This window comes from Orbicella franksi, unplaced genomic scaffold, assembly GCF_964199315.1.
Source record: "Orbicella franksi unplaced genomic scaffold, jaOrbFran1.1 SCAFFOLD_37, whole genome shotgun sequence".
Classification (NCBI taxonomy): Eukaryota; Metazoa; Cnidaria; class Anthozoa; order Scleractinia; family Merulinidae; genus Orbicella; species Orbicella franksi.
Genome location: NW_027671075.1, coordinates 88401 through 109591, shown reverse-complemented (window position 1 = coordinate 109591; position 21191 = coordinate 88401). Strand labels below are relative to the sequence as shown.

Here is a 21191-nt window from a genome sequence, read left to right as displayed (position 1 = left end):
TCAAATACTGTAAACAGTAATAACACTAAACATTCCCCATGCACTTTAATATTTGTTACAATAACTGTAAGCCTCTATGCCCGTACATAGAACTGTAGAGCGTAGAGCGTAGATGGTAGAGGGTAAACTCAATACAGAATTTTAAATCAAAAATGATTAAAACCTGGTAAACCGTTATAACACAATTAATAACACTGTAATATATAGGAGATATATGCAAGGAATATGCTACAAATTGAAATCAAATGTTATGGAATAGGCAGGTAACCGTAGTAACAATGCACAACTACGGTAAAAGCTAGGAAGTAGGGGGTAAAGTATCTTTCCAATGCTTAGGAGGAGACTGGTGACAAAAGCGTAGAGCTCTATGAAAATCTCTACGCCAAATCGAGCTTCATAACACGGGTGCCAGTGGGATGGTGAAGTAAATTAATTTTTCATTACTGGCATCAAAAAGTCAGCTGCTTTTCTGCTACATTCCACCAAAAAAAGACTTTCAAAGAATATTGCCAACATTCAAAGAGAACACCAAGAAGGGAATTCTTCAAATTTTGTTTGCATTGCTTTTGGACAATACTGCAGTATTTAATAGATATGTAATTGTTGTGTTAATTACTACATTATCTCATCAACTGGTATGTTCATACTGCAGGACCCCAAGATCTTAGACTCCAGCTCCCAGTCAGATGACATTATCCAATACCTTGGAGCTCTCTTAGAGAAAATGGAAAACCTGAATAATCTGGCATTCACTTTCAAGTCATACCAAAAGAACTTTAAGGTACTGGTACTAATCCAAATCTTCTGCTGTGGACACTGTATTTAGATACTTGTATGTTAAGTAATAGCCATCATTGCCTTGTGATAATGTGACTTGGCATTAGGCTAACTCCCTGAATGTTTGAACAAGGTGTTTTCTTGCACTCAGTAACAAAAGAGAACTCTTTGTTAACTTAATTTTACAAGTTGCATGAAGTGGTTGTCTTTGTACGTTTATTTCTGTTGGAATGTTATAAGACAATCATTCATACTTTTGCCTGTGCATCGTTGAGTTATAACACCTTTGAAGTTTGGAGAGCGCTCAAGAAGCTAGAACTTTTGCTTCTTTTCTGCTCTCTAGACCTTCTGAGTGCATCATAATTTGATGATGCATGCTAAAGCATGAATTGATTATTAAATAATTATTGGTAAACATACCACAATAAACATGATCCTAATGGATCAAAATATTAATGTTGCATGATTTGTTATGCAAACTTTCATAACCAAAATAGAACACAGTTGGTATTGTTTTATTGAGCCTTTAAAACTATTCACAATAAGTTCAAACAAGACTTTACATGAGGATTTGCTAGACATGTTCATGTGGCAACTCAATACCAACTATGTTCAACTTTGAGTGCAAACCTTTGCCCTTCAATCCATGAAACTTAACGTGAATTATCAAAACTCATCCAACATTTGATAACCAGGTATTTTTATGAGTAATGCTATTTCATTGCATGCTCATACTTTAATGGAACAGACATTATCTACAAGAAAGAACATGCCTTTTCATTAAAAAAAAGTGTAGAACTTATAGATGTCCAACAGTAGAAATTAAATGTAGACATAATGTGAATGCAGCCATAACACTGCCGAAAAAAGACCTGAAAAAATTTACGTGAGCTGAGTATTTCTTCCATGGAACATAAAGGCTCAACCCACAAACAACTGCTCTCATGTGGCTTTCATAGCTCAGTTAGGAGAACATGGCACTGGTGATGTAAAGGTCGTGGGTTCGAATCCCGTTCCTAGGCTGAAAATTTTTTCAGGTCTTTTTTTTCATTTTTTTAATTAAATAAGAACTTGAAGCATTCTTAGTTGGATAGAAAAGGGGCGAAAGTTTTAGAATCTTTTGGTAAACAGTCTTTTGCTTTCCTTAGGTTGAGGTAGCTAAGTTTGAAGAACTTGAAGAAGTTCACGCTGAGTTGAAGCTGAAGCAAGCACTATGGAACTCACTTGTGGAGTGGGATGTTGTTACTGATGAGTGGCTTGAGGTACATTTGTGCTGATGCATCTGCATACCAGACATCTTCTAGATGTAGCTTGACATGGCGTCAATTGCTTTTATGTGTTCAATGACATTTATGTACCATTACATCCCACTTAAAAGCCCCCTGGTGCTAATTTATAAGGTTCATCTATCTGCTTAGAAAAAACATTTTCCAGTTGCAAAGCCTGATCAGTAGACCACGTATTAAGATCTGTGACCAGGCAATCACTTCACAATTTACCATGAAATAACATTGCAGCAACCAGTTGATTTTAACTGACAAGCAAACCCTTTGCATTCAAACCATTTACAGGTACAGGGGATATCAACTTAAAATAAAGAGAGCCATTAAATCAACTTAATAATGCTAAAGGGGTTCCTCTGTGATAAAATAATGTTTTAGGACTTATTTTATATGGAGTGATAATTTTTTGATCAATTTACTGTTTTCAGACTACTTTTGAGGACCTCAACCCAGAAACTCTTAGCAATCAAGTAATGAAGTATGCAAAGACAGTCATGCAGTTGGAGAAAGGTCTGCCACCTAATTCAGTTGTACCAATACTGAAAGAGAAAGTGGAAGGGATGAGGCATAAGGTAAAGAACATATCAAATGTATCACAAGTGTAAAAGTACGGTAAACACCAGCAGGTAAGCCGCACATTCTTACTCAAAATTTTACTCAAAAAAATCATTTCAAGAACACTCTGGACAACATGCCATAAATTTGCATTTAAAATTATATAAGTTTGTATAGCAAACTAATAGAAACTTCATAAGTATCTAAAGTACTTGGCGTTGTGCGGCGGAACATACATAACTGTCCCAGATGGTAAGAGAAACAGCGTACAAGACCTTAGTTCGATCAACCCTTGAATTCATATGGAAGTGCCGCATGGGTTTCCATGAAAGATATTCAAAAGTTGGAGAGCGTTCAAAGAAAGGCAGCGCGATTCTGCAAACCCTCATGCAAGCGTGACAGAAATGATACAAACTCCCCCACAATTTGACGGATTTTTCAGTAGAAGCCCACCTAAAACCAAGTAATGAGAGAAGAACCCGTTGGAGCCACGCTATAAAGTTTGTAGTTCCTAGAGCAAAGAAAGATATTTGTAAGGTTTCTTTCTTCCCACAAACAATTAATGAATGGAACTCTCTTCCTGAGGATATTGTGAACACAATGTTGGTAGATAGTTTTAAATCAAAGTAAGTTCATAGTTATGAATATCCCATTGTATTATTTTTATCCAGATTTTTACAGTTGGTGTGATATCTCACGAGTTTTACCAGCTTAACTAAGTGTAGATGTAGATGTAGATGCATCGATGATAGCTTTTACAAGTTTGGTGGCTCTGCAGCGGATTTTGTTGATAAACACAAAGCTTACATTTCTTGCTGTTAAACAGCATTAAAGGTCGCCTTTTTTGAGCAGCTAAACAACACTAGGCAGGGAATCTCCATTCCGCCACAAAGCTGTTTACATTGTTCCACTGAGCTGCGATCAAATAAAGCTTTGAAAGCCAGTACTCCATCTCCAGGTTAAATGCCTGGCTACCAAGCTACAAACAAACAAACAAATGAATGAAAGCGTCCTTGTTGGATGTGAAAGTTTCCACCCTTGGGGTGCTGCTTATCTGCGAGTGCAACTTATGCGCTGGTGTTTACAGTATATGGAATTTGTTCAAGTAACCTTTTGATTTCTGTTTATTACTTTCACCCTCTTTACAGGAAAGTACTAAAGCCAATAAAATTTTCCATTCTCTTTGATTTTGCTAAAAAATATTTCACTATGATAGGTCAATAAAGATGGTGAATTTTTTATATTAATATTTTTTAGTTTTTATTATATGTTATTAATACTTTATTAGTTGTTGTTCACCTGTTATGTTCTGCCACATTATTGGTGTATTAGTTGTATTTTAAATATCAATAAGAACTTAAAGAAGCTTAAAAATGCACTTTTAAAGATTAACTCCATTTGCTAAAAAATGACGTTTGGCTGCTTTTTCATTTGAAAAAGATTAAACATGTATCAACGTGTGACAATCGCATGGAACTTGCATTGCTGTTTTAACTAAGTAATATAACCGTCAAAATTCCAATTACCTTCTTGGAAAGCCTTTGTTCATAATGTATCTTTTTAAAACCCAGAGAAATAATCACCCTGGAAGGGTTTTCTCTCTTTCTTATAATGTGTCACTGTATGAGACCTTTCTTACTGTCCAGGTGTATTTGTTTTGTGACTTTTACAGCATCACATCTAGAAAAGTACTCATAAAATATCAGTTAAATTGATGGCTGTGCAGGGTTGGACACTTAATTTTGAGAGCACTCACCATTCAGGCGAGTGACCCTTAAAGTGCACTCACCCAGACCAGTTTTCACTTGCCCAAAAGTTTACTCTTTTTCACCCCCTGTCTCTCCAACCATTTTAGTCATTTTTAGTGCAGAGTGCTACAAGTACATGCGTTGTGTAGTTATCTCTAGGAGGAAGCCATATTTGTCTATTTATGAAGCCCAATGTTGCCTTCCAGAGCCAATTTATTAGGCAGTTTGAAATATAAAACTTTATGAAATAGAAATTGTAAGTTTATGTTTAGGGATTTTCTCGGCAAAATGGAATGTAAAAAACAGTGTTTAATTTTTTCAATTTAAATAATTTCTTGTAACAAAAATCTTACTTGCCAAATGGGCAAGTGATCGATGATTTGTGCTAGCCCAACACTTCAGACATTCGTCTGGGTGACCAGGCGAGTGCTAATGTTCACCCTGCTGTGGCTCCCAACCAAATAACATTTCATCATCATGTAACCATGATCTAATCTTGCTCCTGATCTGTGGGAATTTCCCAAATGAATCATAAGCCAGCACATACACAAATGATGAAATGATTTTGCAGGTCTTGACAAGTTTCTGTGTTTTTTTTTGTTTTTGTTTTTTTGCAGCATGAATATTCGGTAACTGAGAAGAGCACAACTCTTGAATAATACCTAAGGAAATATATCTCACTCTAAATCAAGAGCAGATTATACTGTAGGGAACATTTCCAAAACAAATATCACTCAAGTAACACATGAACAGCACTCGCTTCAGGCTGCAAAGTTGATTAAATTTGTCGAGGAAAAGGTTGTTGTTATTCATCCTGGTAGATGCAATAATAAAGTGTATTATCGTTTGTCTCACGATGTAGCCACTTGAGATGTAGATCGCGACATTTCGACTGCTTACTGCTAGTCTTCTTCAGGCGATAAGGTCGACTGATATGCACGGTATCATTTATATCACAAAGGTCGGCTGTGATTGGTGCATTTCAATCCTCCTATTGTTCCATTGTTCCGGCGAGTAGCTGTTCCCTCAGTGGTCCGCTGTTGTACCGTTCTCCTGTTGTTGTGTTTCTTGATCGTGGGTATCCATGCTTCAGGAATTTCAATTCCACTAGCCCTGTTGATGTTGTTAGGGTGAAGTCTTATGTGAATAGCTTCCTTGACCCTACGTGTGGTACAGGAGAACAATACAACAGCGGACCACTGAGGAAACAACTACTCACTGGAACAATGGAACAACAGGAGGATCAAAATGCACCAATCACAGCCGACCTTTGTGATATAAATGATACTGTGCAATCAGTCGACCTTATTGCCTGAAGAAGACTAGCAGTAAGCAGTTGAAACGTCGCAATCTACATCTCAAGTGACTACATCGTGAGACAAACGATAATACACTTTATTGTTGATTAAATTTGTCAGGAATAAGTTAAAAGTACGGGTAATTTTATTGGTATTTTCATTTTTAACTTTTTAACTACTTGGCTGAATAAGATGCCAACCTGAATAATCAGTAGAATCAATACTCGATTGATCCTACAGTAAAAATGAACTTCTGCCTTATTTCAGCTGCCAGTCATAACTAACCTTCGTAACCCGGCACTGAAGCCTCGTCACTGGGAGCATATTCAACAGATCTTTGGTTACCACTTCATGGAGGAAGAACCACTTACTCTAGGACTGCTGAACAAGATTGATGCGTTTGACCATACAGAAGCTATTGAAGAAGTCTCAGGACAGGCATCTAGTGAGGCATCTCTTGAAGGAATCCTTAAAAAGGTTTGCTTCTTGACCCATTAAACCAGGATTTCAACATTTACATTCTCTTTTATTTTCTCTATAAATTTCTTATAGACCTCTACACTGTATGTCTGCCTTTGGATTGATAATAGATACATTCCACCTAAATTTTGTTGTACAGTAATTAACAATTAGACCCATGGCCCTTGAGGGCGAAGGGTCTAATTGTTTTAGTATCACCCAACTAGTCGGACAGAAAAGGTAATAGTAAAGTTAACAAATGCAAGTTGAAGAAATATTTATTTGGGAATAAAACGAAAGAAAGTGTCATGCTCAATGGCGCCAATTTCACTACTCGATGACTATTACTAATAGTCCCCTAGTAGCATAGCCAATCAAAATGCAGGATTTGCATTAGTCCACTAGTTGGGTGATACTAGTTTAGAATTATTCATCATCAGTTAAAGAGATTTATGGAAGCATTGGTTTTAAGGGTACAGAAGGGCTATTTTTGCCAGTGAGTGGCATTCTCGCCCAGTAGCTCATTTTTCTGTTAAAATTGTAGTTGCAAACTGAAAAATAAGTTTTTCACTGTCTTGGTAAATAAATAAAATACAAACTATACAGCAGTTTAAGTCAAATTTAGAAATATCAGCATTTCTCAGGATATAAATCTGTCCTGAGTGAGCAAGTGATTCATGTTAAAGATGTTGCGTAACTTGCAATCTAAATAGTGGCAAGCTGATTTGAAATTGAAAGTAGGAATATTCCGTGCACTGAAGCAAATTTTGCCTGTAGTAGTTGATAGTGTCTCAAGCAAGATAAGCAGTCCACCTCTCAGCACTGTCTTGTCTTGGTAATATCTTGCAGGTTGAAGATTCTTGGAAGCAAACTGAGTTTATTGTCTTACCACACCGTGACTCTAAAGATGTGTTCATTCTGGGTGGAATTGATGATATTCAGGCTCTGCTTGATGACAGCATGGTAAATACAAATGTTTTTCCATATTGAGAACAATTAAGTCATTGACCTTTTAGTAAAGTGGAGAGTTCTGTTATGAAACTTACTTTCTTTCTTCTAGATTAATATATCTACCATTGCTGGTTCACGACATGTTGGCCCAATCAGACCAAGAGTAGAAGATTGGCAAAGACAACTCCATCTCTTTAGTGAAACACTGGTGAGATAAAGAGTCCTACCTCCCCCTTTCCTGTACATTAAAAGCAGTAATGATATAAATACCTGATTTACAGACATGTACAAGTAGCAAAATGAGATACTAAAGGTTGGCACACACAAGGGGACTGGTCGCAGGGACTTGTCCCACGAACAAAGACTTGAAGTTAATCTCTGAAGTATAGATGTACTTTAAGATTTCTCAAAACATTATATTTCGCAGACTCTGTTTGAAATATACAAAAAAAAATGGTAGGAATTTCCCAGTTAGTGCTTCAAACCACTTTTTAACACCAACCGAAGGGCAAACCCCCTTCAAGAAACAATAGAAGGGGCCTGGGTATACTCACAAGGCCCTGGGACCTAGATCTCATGGTCCCATTATGGTTCGGTGGCTTTTTGACGCCATAGAATAGACAGGCAAAAGGGAGATGCCATAGAAGGGAGGGAAGAAGGGTGGGAAGCTCATATATTTCTCATGTATTCTGTTGGAGTTAAAGAGTGGTTTGAAGCACTAACTTGGAAATTCCTGCTATTTGTTTTCTCATATATGCTCATATATTTCTCACTTTATCTGTTCTTATGATTTGAATTATAACTTCAGGCTGCCTCGCGGCCCAAGTATAATTCTCATTTAAGTAGTGTTTCATCTAGGGCAACACCAAAGAAGTAATGCTAAAATATTATTTTTGTAAGGATGGTTATGAAAAGATTGATTACGACTGGAAATCATTGGCCAATTTGTTCAGGAAGCACCATCAGTGAAGCAGCTCTTTAAAGTACAAAAGATAAAAAATAATAATTTTTTGTTTTCGCGTTTGCTAAATGTGGCAATAAAATTTGCTTAAATAGCTGATTTTAGAGAGCTCCATCTCACTTCAACTTTCAGTTGTGTTAGAGATGAATACTGCTTGATCATTACAATTTGTCAATGAAATCTTAACATTTGATTGTGAAAGAATCGCAATTAACCAGTTCTTTTTAGTGTGATCAACTTTGTTTATATTTGAAATGTCTCCAAGTGTAGGCTACTGTTTACTGCAGATCCATCAAGTTAAAGGTCAAGAGGTCACTGATAGTCCTCTATTCCCTGTTTTTCTAGGATGAGTGGATGACATGCCAGCGTAACTGGTTATACCTTGAGAGTATCTTCAGTGCACCAGACATCCAGCGTCAGTTGCCAGCCGAGGCTAAGATGTTTTTGACAGTAGACAAGTCATGGAAGGAAGTCATGAGAAAAGTCCATCGGTTGCCCAATGCTCTCAGGGCTGCTACTCAACCTGGTGTGTAAAAATCATGTGAAATAGTATGAAACGTGAAAAAATAATGTGAAATAATTGTAAACTACTAAATTGGATAAATAAAGAGTTGTTTTTGTTGTGTGCAATAGTCATGTAACACCGGTAGACAGAGATCACTGCCACATATACTTTTTTCATCTTGGCTTTCCAGTATGTGCAGCCAGTCATGACCCAACTAAACCAGACTTGCAAATCATCTGATACTAAATTGGTTTAACAAGTCTTCTTTCCTGCTAGAGAATAGAACGTAAAATACATGTTTCTTGTTTATTGCAGGATTGCTGGAGATATTTCAGAACAATAATGCTCTCTTAGATCAGATTCAGAAGTGTCTGGAGGCTTATCTGGAGTCCAAATGTGTTATTTTTCCAAGGTATTATATTTAATGGACAAACAGGATGAATAATTGTTTTATATATAGTCATTGTAAATAGTTGTTTTAATTTCTTGATTTTACTTTGAATCTACTTGTTGTTCGAAGCACTTGGACGAAAACATTTTTTAATTTGGTTGAATCCTCGATTTTCTATGCCCGTTCAAAGTTGCCCCTGAAGTGTTGTTGACCAGGTTTTAGGTAGTCTGGGGCGACGGTTGCTGATGACATCTACACAGGAACCAAACACAGTCAGCTCTCTGTATTCACTCAAGAAAATGGAAAACAAAACTAATCATTCCAATATATTTTGGGACTGAAACGTTCAAGTTTTGTTTCAGAATCATTTTCTTTTTTGTCACTGGAGTCAGAGGTAAGTTTCGATTCTGAAGACTCCGAAAAAAACGTTCGACATTTGTGAACTCAATGCTTGGAGCTTTGAGAGCAATTTGCAACATTTCAAGCGACAATGGGGAAGACTTCTTTGCGGACGAGCTGCTTGTATATTAGGAATGGAAAGCTAGATACGAAGTGGAGGAGCAGGTAAATGAAAAGCAGGAGAGCTGACTCAAGGACCGCTTTAGATGGTAATTTCGTCACCTAAACACAAGATTTTAACGCATGTTTTTAGCCCGTTTACATTTGTCCTTAGCGAGAATGTATTTTGTTGAGGTATGGCTGTTGTATTAAATTCAGTTTGTGTTTTACTATCTGGAATGCTTCATGTTTATAAGAGCGACATAAGTGTTGCAGTTTTCGAGACTTGATGACCTCCGAAACACTGGCTTCAATCAATTGAAAATCATAGAATTGTTTGGACCTCTATTTTTGAAGCTGTGGGAAACATTCCATACAATTACCGATTGCACGTTGTCACATGTTTTAAGTCGTAACTCCAAATAACCAGTGTAAGTTTTTCTCAAAGTTTGCAGTGAAATTCGTCAGATAAACGAAAAGGATGTGTTCCCTAAGCAGTCCACAGATGATGTTACATGGTCATATTTTGGACACTATTGCACAGAATGTTTGTAGCACTGCTGATTTCCAAACCTTTGAAAAACTCTGTGAGTCTAACAATTTTGTGATCATGTAATTCTATAGGATTAATCTTCAACTTTTATCTAAATCGAAAGAGAAATAAGTGTTGGTTGGCGGCATACAGTTGCGAGCTATTTACATATCAGTATATCAATCGTACCACTTCTTGATTGATCACACAACTTTGCCAGCTATGTTATAAATACTGTGGGATTGTAAGATATAGGTTGTTGGTAGTACATCTACATATTGCTGGTTGGATTTAAACAGAAAATTTTGAAAATAGCGTTTGAAAGTCTGCGGAACAAATTCCAGTGAGAGTTCTTCAATGGTTCTCACATACTCGATTCGCTTGTTTTGGTTCGACAAAATCAACCATCATTTATGTCTTTATTGTACCATTGACCGATCATTGCCAGTAAATTGTACAGTATATCTTTCTTTACACCCGCTTTCAGTGCTACGTGCATAGGCGACATCTTTCGACCATCTCTCGACATTCCATCTTTCGACATGCTATGTAAACAGCTGAAACACCATTTACCAGTGAATCTAGCAATTTTTCCGGTTATTAGTGGAACAAATGACAAGTACAGTATTGTGCAAAAGTAATGAGAGTGTAATTCGATGAAATTCACGAATTTTGGGGCTTTTCAATGAAAAATGGTGAAGTTTTGTTCACCACGAAAGTTCAAAGAAAATTCAACAAATTTTCCCGCTGCCCACTGTTTTACTCGACGCGAATTTTCGAGCAGTAATTCATGTGTACTGATAATTTGGCCCGATTTTTTGAGCGCAAATTTGCTCTCCTCGAATTTTCTTTCGAACTCTCAAGCAAAAATTTGCTCTGTTCCTTAAGTTTCCCATCGATTCCCAGTAGTAAGATGAATTAAGCCAGAGCAAAACAAGAACGTGTGCGATAAAAATGTTAATATCATCGTGAGTGATGGTAATATCTCAAAGCTGATATCACTTTGTTTGTTACAGTCTTAAAGCTAGCAAGCTCAAAATTAATGGTCTGTTTGCCAACCTGTTTTCATTGAACAAGAAATGCTACTTGTGAAAGTACTCACGGTGCAGCCACAATGAACCCAGGCTCTGCACAACCTTGCGATATTACCGTCAAAGGTTCGAAGCTATTATCGAACTATTCAGGCCAGTCTCTTACAGATCTGTTTAACTCTGCTGAAGACTTTTTAACTTGTAGTTTTAGTAACATTCAAGCTGTATTGATTGTTATAAATCAGTTACGCTTCCTCCCCCCGTTAGTGTTCATACAAAAAAAATCTTAGCGGGAGGGGTAGCGTAGCAGAGAACTGTCGTCGTAAATAATGAGATGCTCTTGCATGGAAAATAATTCTAGGTGAGGTATTGAAATAAATGACAACACACACAAGTGAAGGTAAACTTTTATTTAGACATTGGTGAATTGATCAGTAGGATATTGGCAAAGTGACTTAGGAAGTTGGCGAATTGAACTACGATGTTGGCGAACGAGACGTTGGCGAAACAACTCGCTGGCGAAACAACAGGTTACGGTGTCTTCCCCTTTTGCACTTGCCATCCGAACATCTCTGCACTTTTCCTTCCCTAATCCTGTTTCTTTGCACTTCCAACATGCTCAAGCGTGGTAGCATGTCTCCATCTCTTATTTATGAGTGTGAAAGAAAGAGGGATTGTCGCAAATAATATACTATCCATCATGGCAGGCGGACAAGAATGTGGCGAACGTGATAACAGCTGAGGGGACTGGGCATGTGGAGACCTGGCACTAGATAAATAACATGGCTGCTGCTTGTCCATCGATCACTGAATTTGATGTCACTTTGGATGAATTTTGAGGTGAAGTAGGCCTTCAAAAAGACCTTATTAAGAATTTTACTTTCGTCTGAGTTTACCCAGACTAGCGGTCCGACTTTTGTACCTGCCTTACTGGCACGGTGACGTGGCAAAGCTTAAGTTAGCAAGTTCATGCCATTGAAAACAATCAAAGGATTCAAATTCTCTACGTTCTTTGCCATGAAAGATGGGTTAACACATTAACAACAGCGAATTTTATAGAGGAGTAAAGCGTCAATGTGACCGTGATTGTTCACAAGAGAACGATATATTGATGGCTCAATACTGGTCAGCACACTGTACTGCGATATTTCACATACTGCAAGCAAAATTATCCCTCTGATAAGGAATTGTCGTTCTGGTCTTGAAAATGCCGCGAATTTCATCCTTTGTTTTAAAGAAATAACCCTCAAGACATTGCGAAAAGACGCTTGAATTTTCCTTCGAAAGTTTGCAGAGACAAAGACCAAAATTCGCACATTTCGCTCTCATTACTTTTGCACAATACTGTATATGATAATTACTGACCTCAAATGAAGGAAGAAGAATGTGGACTCCCGATTTATGGGATAATTCAAACAATTTTAGTGTAGTCGATCGGCTCTAAATAGTGACTTCCAGTAGAATTTGGGCCGCTACCGCTCAGTTAATATGCAAAAGATGTAAACATGCAAAGCAGTCGATTTATCCCTCACAAAATGTTTTCTTCATGCTCCTAGCCCTAGTTTAATGTCAAATAAATCCATCTTTCATGACTACAAGTCAAGTTCGACTGTAAAGAAGCCACTTGTGCTCACATGTTGATGTAGGCCAGGCTACATGGCATGTCAAAAGATGGCGTGTCAAGAGATAGTTGCCATGCACGTAACACTGAAAGCGGGTGTAAATCTGGGATATTGCTGCAACAGCCAATAGCTCTTCTGGAAGGCGTTTCTGTGCACTTTTCAAATGTGTATTGTACCATCCTGAAGTAAATGAGAGGACATGAGATATTCAACCTTCCTGGGTAGACAATAGCCGCTGGACCCGTTCTCCTCAAATTCAGTCACAAAACAAAATGGCAGTGTTTTGGAGCTATTTTCGAGATTTCATCGGGACACAGAAAATCGAGGATTTAACCGAATCCAAAAATGTCTCTGCAGAAGTATTTCAAATAACAAGTAGATTCGTTGTGGCAGAAAAAAAAGTTGGGGTTAGGTGCACTTAAAGTTTTTTAATATTTTGTAATGTTGCTACACAATTCAGTAATGTTCGTCAACAGTTGAAACTCAATAAACTACTGCCAACTATCTGGACTACTCTGTTTTAACCTACTCAAGTGATTGCTTTCTGCTTTTGAAAGTTTTTGCTTCCTGCCTAATGATTAGTGCTGTGTTAGTACATGACCTTGTTTTTTTTTTTGCTTCTACTTCTTATCAAAGGAAGGGTGACAGTATGTAACACAGTAACTTGTTATGATGCAAGTTAATGCAACATTAACATGAAATATCATTCGTTGGAACTGCAGGGTAAAGATTATGCATTAAAACAGTAACATACCAAAGCAAAGTTTAATTAATTAGATTTGCCCATTATAAAGTGGGAGCCACCATGCCCATTTATTATCAATGATATAATAAGAAGACCATGTACCTCTCTGTTGATAATTTGCATGTCTAATTGTCAGTAATGATTTACTGCATATTCATATTTTTCTCTTGCATATACATACTCACATATATCCATTTGCTCATCTTAGTCTTCTGCAGCTATTCTCTATTTTCCAATTGCCCATAATTCACTCTGTTTGCCCCCCAAATTTTGCATAAACTATTGTTGTGAAATGCTCTTGGGAATATGCAGACCTCCTAAGAGTATTTCACAAGAATAGTTATGCAAAATTTGAGGGGCAAACAGAGTGAATTATGGGCAATTGGAGAATAGAGAATAATATGAACTCTAGTTTGTAACCCAGTATCTTGATACTAAAGGTTCTACTTCCTGTCAAATGATGAGTTGTTGGAGATCCTGTCTCAGACACGGAATCCTCATGCCGTTCAACCTCACCTACAGAAGTGTTTTGATGCCATTTCAAAGTATGTTCTTGCTCTATCATACCTGAAGCTTCCATTTCACTCATTACCATAAAAATTAATGCCCTTAAGGTGTATAATTATAGTACTTGATAGATAGATAGATAGATAGATAGATAGATAATCTTTATTTAAACACGGTAACAAATTCGTTAGCTAAAACTACTAATAACTAATAGTAAAAAAGTAATTAAATAAAAAAGCTGCTTTTTACGAATGCCGTGCCTTATACATCTCTTTTGAGTAGGCGTTTAAACTGCCTCAGGGACTCTGCTTCCCTTAAGTCACAAGGAAGACTTTTCCAAAGAATGGCTAAACTATAGCTAAAGCTATTTTTATAATAGTTTATGCGTGGCAATGGAACATTTAGTTTATTCTCAGAGTCCCTTAGAATATATGTGGGTTCTCGCCATAGTTTGAGTAGGTCAAACCACGGGCTGCTCTATTTTGTAGTTTTTGTAATTTATTTCATAAAGTTATCCCACAGTTTCCCCAAACAATGTTGCAATAGTCAAAGTGTGACTGTATCAGAGCTTGTTATATTAGATGTAAGGTTGCTTGAGGGACAAGGTGCCTCATTTGTTTTATGGCCCCAATGCTGGAAGCGACTTTCTTTGGTACTTTTTCAATGTGGCCACTCCAATCAAGTTTGTCATCGATGGTCACTCCAAGTGATTTTGCAGTAGTCACCTGGCTTACTTGAGAGTCATTAATTGCAAGTGTCGGGGATTCTGTGAGAGTACTTAGCCTCTGCCTAGATCCAAGAAGCATGAATTTGGTTTTAGTCATATTTAGAGTGAGTTTGTTTGCTGTCAGCCAATTTTGAACATTTTCTAAATCTTGATTTAGATGCAACTGAACATTGTCTGCATTGTCACCTGCATATGTCCATCCTCGGTTCATAATTTGATAGAAAGTTCATACTGTTATTTATTTTCAGACTTGAGTTTGGAACTGCCGCTCAACCACCTGCTACTCCTCAATCAGGAGCAGAAAAACCTGTCACACCAACTGGAGAGAGACGTGAGTATAGCCACACACTAACCTTAGAATTAAGGACCTTTACCTCAAAATTGAGGGAGCATTTCTTCACTTCTCTAACACTTCACATTTCTTCCTCTTTTTTTGGATCTGCATCCATTTGCATTCACATCTTTGTATGGTAAAAATTGCTTGAAAAGCAAAACAAAAAAAGAAAGGGAGAAAATGTTAAGCCTCTTACATGTAACAGTATTATGGTCCGATCAGTGAATCCTAATAAGTAGCACATCTCAATCTACCAGAATTAGTGATTACAAGACATGAGTGCACATTTCAATCTTAATCATCGATGCTCTAGTATAATTTTCTCTGTTGGAGCACAGTGGTCTAAAGGATGCTGGTTTTGTTACAGCCACTTCTGCCAGTAAGGCTGCTGAAACAAAGACCAATGACATCCTGGCTATGATCTCACCAGAAGGAGAGAGAGTTGGGCTTACAAAGGTAAGGGAAAAAACTCTTTAACCTTTGAGCATGTAACAAACTGTAAACAGAAGTGCTAAAACGTATAAACCAAACCTCTTAACAGTATTATGGTCCAATTCCAGCCATTTCATGTACATCTGTACATTTGTTTTGTTAAAAGAGTTTTGTACGTAAATGATGACAACATGAACTACTGACAAACATATACATACATATTCTTTATTAAAGTGCTTGGTCATTCTCTTGCCAATGGCACTAATTGGGAACATAGATAAAATACAATATTTTTAACAATCATTTAAAAATTAAAACTTTTTCACTTAAAAATTCATTACTTACAGCATTTTTCTTAAAACTACGTAAGATACTAAATTATTTACAATGTATTTCATTTAAAACTAAGTTGAGCATAATTTACTATCCCACCCGCATCCCTCTAACACAGCTGACATATCCTTTTTGCGAATCATGGTTCTAAAAGCTGACAAAGATTTGATGAGAATCTAACATCAATAGACATTTTGCAAGCAGCTATAATCCACATTACTTAAGTAACATTTTGTTACAGCTTGTTCAATAGTATGTAGGACGTATGTTGATGATATTTTAGTGCTCTCTTCGAGTTTTGAGAAAAAGGTAGACTAATTTTATTTGCTGTAGGGCTTGAAGGCTCGAGGTAATGTGGAAGACTGGCTGGGCAAGGTTGAGGAGTCCATGGTGTCCTCCCTCAGGAAACTGGCTAAAGCTTCCATTGCTGATTATGAAAGCAGAGCGAGGGAGGAGTGGGTGACACTTCACCCCAGTCAGGTACCTTCACAGATCTTGATATAAGGACTTAGAACAGTACCTCTGGGACATTTGGGTCATCACACGTGCTTCACCATAAATGTGTGCTTAGGGAATTGTCTGGTTATCCTTCTTTTATGGTCGTGATACCCCCTAATTTGAAGATGCATTTATCTGGGAGTTTCGTGGACACCTATTTGGTTATTTTCTCTGAGATGTAGAAAAATAAAACCATTTCCCAGTCAAAAGAAAATTTAACCTTTACAACTTGTAACTTTACAACTGTTTAATTTAATTACACTGTGTAATTTATTTACACCATTTCTGTTATATCAACTTATATTTTCAATATTTTTATGGCACCAGTAGCTGATCCTCCAATATACATGTAACTTAAGGAGTTTAAATAGCTGGATGTACAAATTACAACCATAACAATACTAAAACCACGTGAACTTCTTTTGTAACTGACTCACAAAAAAACATTTCGTACACCAGGGTAAAGTATATCCATTTTCAGTGGGTCCTGTGCAAGTTTGACTTGTGATAGAATTATATATTCTTCTAGATTGTTCTAACAGTTTCTCAGACCATGTGGTGTAAGGACATCACTGAATGTTTGATCACAGAAGGTGACAGACTAGAAGCCATGAAGGGAGCTGAACAGATGTGTGTTCAGGTATGCCAGGCTTTGATTACAATTATTCTCATTTGTGGGGTCCTTTGTTTTTAACGTTACGTGTTTTGGTAATCTCTGAAAGGAAGAAAGAAAGGAGGGAATTAACATGTGTTTAGTGATATTTTCCCACTGTAATTTTAGAACATATATAACTAAGGGAATGCTGTTGCTAGGGTTGCTAGTTCATCTTAGGAGTTGTAATGTTTCTTTTTCTTCCTAGAATCTAAACAAGCTTGCAGCTTTGGTTCGTGGAGAACTTCCTAAACTAACCAGAAACATTCTCTGTGCTTTAATCACTATCGATGTACATGCCAGGGATATAGTCACGGGAATAGTGGAACATCAGGTTATGTAATCTCATAAATCGGCAGTTAATTTAACAGTGATTCAGAGACTGTCTCTGTAAAAACCAACCACTGATTTTACTTCGAAAATTCAATTTTTCTCATAAGCTTGGATTTCGAAGCCGTTACCTAGTCAATCACTAAAATTAGTTTTATTTGATTAAAAATTCTAATTGAACTTTTCTAGGATTGATTGAAGTTCAGTCCGCTCGACACAAGTTGCATGCCCACCGAAACTGGAAAAATAGCACATATTGCCGACGCTCTCAAAAAATCAATATTCGCTCAAAATTCCCAATTCTTTTTTTCAGCTATAGATTTATCATAGCAGTTTGCTTAGCCATGTTGTAATTATAATTCAATGTTGTTCCTTCAACGGTTAAAAGAAGATTTTCTACCCATTAAATTGAGTTTTGAACCAAAGATGAAAATAGCTCTGCTTTGAAGGCACGTTTTAAAAATGTGGCACCTGTTTGAAACTGCTGAACCACATGAATAGAAAGTATAAATGGCCCTTAATTTAAAACAATAGTAAAATTCGTCTGCCTACAAGGTTTTCACAATAAACCACCGCTTAAAGTTCAGGAAATTTTGAAAATATTCCAGTGAGTAACTAACATACTCGCCTTCATAAAGTGCTCCGATAAATTCACTTAGATCTGTTACCTGGCTTCAAGATTAAAGTTTTGGTCCTTTGTAGCAATCCTTGAAACGTAGGTGGCATTAAAACTGCCAGCTTTTTCTTCCAGCGGTAGGTTTGTATACATGGTACATTTATACGTTTCTCATCTGTTTTGAGCGTGACGGTCACATACTTCGATGTTCCCTGTATTACTGACTATTGTGTTCCTCGAAGCGAGTTTAATCATGTAGAGTCCTCTTGAAAGGTTTGTAGAAGCACTCTTTTGGACAACTCTCATCACGCATACATGTATGAACAGTAAACGGTGATCTGGGGATCCAAGGAAGGATTGATAAATGCCATGGCCATTTTGTGTTTACAACAGGTGTTTTAGTTCCCAATCTTCCTGTATCACATCATGATTCCTGAGATACTCACGGGAAGATTGGGAACTAAAACACCGAGTTAGTTAGTTACTCACTGTAATCAGGGAGCAGGAACCGAAAAATGGGAGTTTCGTTCAACCATCACCACAGAAAATGTTTGACACCTGATTCTTGTAGAGAAAGACCTCCTGATCAAAGCCAGGTAGTTCGTAAAGTTGAATTGTGGTTCAAGTTCAAGTGGTTCAAGTTCAAGTTGAGGGGATGTTTTCTTGCCCAGCCCACGGCTGAGCAGGGAAACGAGGCTACACACTCGAACGCAGTTTACATCGCTATTTCTTCGTGAAAATCAACGAAATCAGCCACTTAAATTCATTAATGGTACATCTGCTTTATTTGTAAGTGGTTAAGTATGCCACGTGATTTTAAACGTGACCAGTAACAAATATGCGACTATTGACAAAAAAAAAAAACGTTCTGGCTACCGTCTGGATCATACATCTTGTATCCTTCAAACTATGTGTGGTTCTTTGAGTTACTGAAGAGATTTGTATCAGTAAGTTTTTTTAAGGTGTATGCCAATCTTTTGTAGTTATTAATAGTACATCAATACTTAGAATAAGAACTTTTAATCTTTATACCTGTGATGAACTTGTAAATTTTGTCTTAGATTTAATAAATTTATTTCACTACGCACATAGTAAAGCGCTTTTGGGCATTTATGGAAAAGGCGCTATATAAATGATTATTATTATTGTTTTGTTGTTGTTGTTGTTATTGTTATTGTTATTGTTATTATTATTAGTTTGCATAGTTTTCCGCAAATTTTCAGTAGTATCAAATCTGATGAATGGTGTTGATTTTTTTCAGGTTGATAATGTGAACAGTTTTGAGTGGGTCAAACAGCTGCGTTATTATTGGGATCCAGATCTCGACAACTGTGTAGTGCGCATGTCCAACTCTTTATACATATATGGTTATGAGTATCTTGGTGCTTCAGCTCGCCTGGTTATCACTCCACTAACGGTAAGCATGTTTTGTGGATAAAATTCAATTCCCCGAATCACTCAAACACGTATTTCAAGGTGGTTTACTACGCTTATAGATGAGTTTGTGATATCTAGGTAAATAGAGCTCACTAACTGACCGATCGCTTGCTCACCTGAAAACCCACCCACCCATCAACCCCTCTAATGTCTGACCCATCCACCAACTGACTGACTTTAGCAACAGCTTTTAGAACTTTATATCCTGTGACCATGTAGATGTATTTAAGTAAGATATTTTGTCTTTACAGGATCGTTGCTACTTGTGCTTGATGGGAGCATTACAACTTGATCTAGGAGGAGCACCTGCAGGGCCTGCTGGGACTGGAAAAACTGAGACCACTAAGGTAAACATGGCACATTATGCAATAGTTATTATATATGCCATTGAGAATGATTGGTAGAGAAATTTCCTGTTTACATCTCCATATCAATACACATGAATGGCATGGCATTGACACTGAACACCTGTTCTTGTCTTGTGTAGGATTTAGCAAAGGCACTCGCTAAACAGTGTGTGGTGTTCAACTGTTCTGAAGGATTGGACTTTAAAATGATGGGACGGTTTTTCTCTGGCTTGGCTCAGTCAGGGGCCTGGTGCTGTTTCGATGAATTCAACAGGATTGACATTGAAGTGTTGTCTGTTATCGCCCAGCAGCTTCTCACCATTAGAAACGCTAAGGTGGCAAAGGTAAACAGTCTTTAGCGGGCCCACATCATTCTATCCTAGTTGCATGACGACCAAACAGCAGATGGAAGGATATTGCTCATTAGGATCACCCAACTAGTGGACTAATGCAAATCCTGCATTTTGATTGGTTACGCTACTAGGGGACTATTAGTAATAGTCATCGAGTAGCGAAATTGGCGCCATCGAGCGTGACGCTTTCTTTCGTTTTATTCCCAAATAAATGTTTCTTCAACTTGCATTTGTTAACTTTCTTATTACCTTTTCTGTCCGACTAGTTGGATGATACTAAAACAATTAGACCCTTCGCCCTCAAGGGCCACGGGTCAATAGCCCATGAGGCGAAGCCGAATGGGCTATTGACCCGTAGCCCGCTAGGGCTACGGGTCTAATTGTTAATTAGTAGCCCCTCAGCTGTTGTATTGAAAATTCGCAAATCTGATTGGTTCTCTCATTTTTTACTTAGCAAATAGATTCCATGTTGCCGTGCGTCTATTCAGGAACTGTTCAGTCAAAGTGTGGTTAGAACAAAAAACATTTGCCCACGAGACAATAGACGAGTGTGTCACTGATGTGCCTATCACATTTTTACGCCTTCTGTGATTTATTACTCCACAGATGCACGGCTACATGGAATCTACTTGTTTTGTATAACATGGCCACAAAAATGAATGTTAATGACATCATGTATGTGCTCTGTCCTCCAATTGGTAATAAGTAAGAACCATTAAAAATGTGAGAATAATTCGACCTACTATATAATCACTGATAGGAAATTATTGTTAAATTTAGGCTTAAAAATACACAAAATTGTAGGCTTTTTACTGTAATCCAATGGAGTGTCTACTAAACAATTAGACCAACTATACTCACCCTCGTTTTCTATGAGCTATTTTTTGTTATTGCAGGCATCCCGTTTCATGTTTGAAGGCCGTGAAATCAAACTCATTCCAAGCTGTGCAGCATTTATCACTATGAACCCAGGATATGCTGGTCGCACAGAATTGCCAGATAACTTGAAAGCCTTGTTTAGACCAATGGCTATGATGGTACCAGACTACGGTAAGGATACTGCCTGTTTTGTTTCCTTGACGTAGATCTAGAAAGCCTTTGATTTTAACTTAGCAGAACTCTAACTTATTCTACACTCTGCTTTACTCCCTGGTAGAGGAAAAACGTGTCACATTAATTTTAAAGTTTGTTTCCAAACTTAGTAGTATACAAATGAATATATGAACGATCATATTTGTGAACTGCGGAGAAAGATATGAAGAAATGATT

At 37.3% G+C, this 21191-nt stretch overlaps 1 protein-coding gene across 2 annotated transcripts in view; it reads left to right on the top strand.

Annotated features, from left to right (window-relative positions):
• The window catches only part of LOC145477258 (dynein axonemal heavy chain 6-like), a 100613-nt gene that overhangs the window by 33775 nt on the left and 45647 nt on the right, over nucleotides 1-21191 (top strand). For both annotated transcript variants that reach the window (XM_081455497.1, XM_081455498.1), the window contains 18 exons: nucleotides 653-781; nucleotides 1926-2039; nucleotides 2489-2632; nucleotides 5929-6138; nucleotides 6970-7083; nucleotides 7181-7279; nucleotides 8378-8558; nucleotides 8853-8949; nucleotides 13797-13901; nucleotides 14839-14921; nucleotides 15292-15380; nucleotides 16023-16169; nucleotides 16717-16827; nucleotides 17048-17173; nucleotides 19047-19202; nucleotides 19474-19569; nucleotides 19710-19913; nucleotides 20819-20972. In XM_081455497.1, the coding sequence (XP_081311623.1) occupies nucleotides 653-781; nucleotides 1926-2039; nucleotides 2489-2632; nucleotides 5929-6138; nucleotides 6970-7083; nucleotides 7181-7279; nucleotides 8378-8558; nucleotides 8853-8949; nucleotides 13797-13901; nucleotides 14839-14921; nucleotides 15292-15380; nucleotides 16023-16169; nucleotides 16717-16827; nucleotides 17048-17173; nucleotides 19047-19202; nucleotides 19474-19569; nucleotides 19710-19913; nucleotides 20819-20972 (2359 nt within the window). The remainder of the gene's footprint in view (nucleotides 1-652; nucleotides 782-1925; nucleotides 2040-2488; nucleotides 2633-5928; nucleotides 6139-6969; nucleotides 7084-7180; nucleotides 7280-8377; nucleotides 8559-8852; nucleotides 8950-13796; nucleotides 13902-14838; nucleotides 14922-15291; nucleotides 15381-16022; nucleotides 16170-16716; nucleotides 16828-17047; nucleotides 17174-19046; nucleotides 19203-19473; nucleotides 19570-19709; nucleotides 19914-20818; nucleotides 20973-21191) is intronic.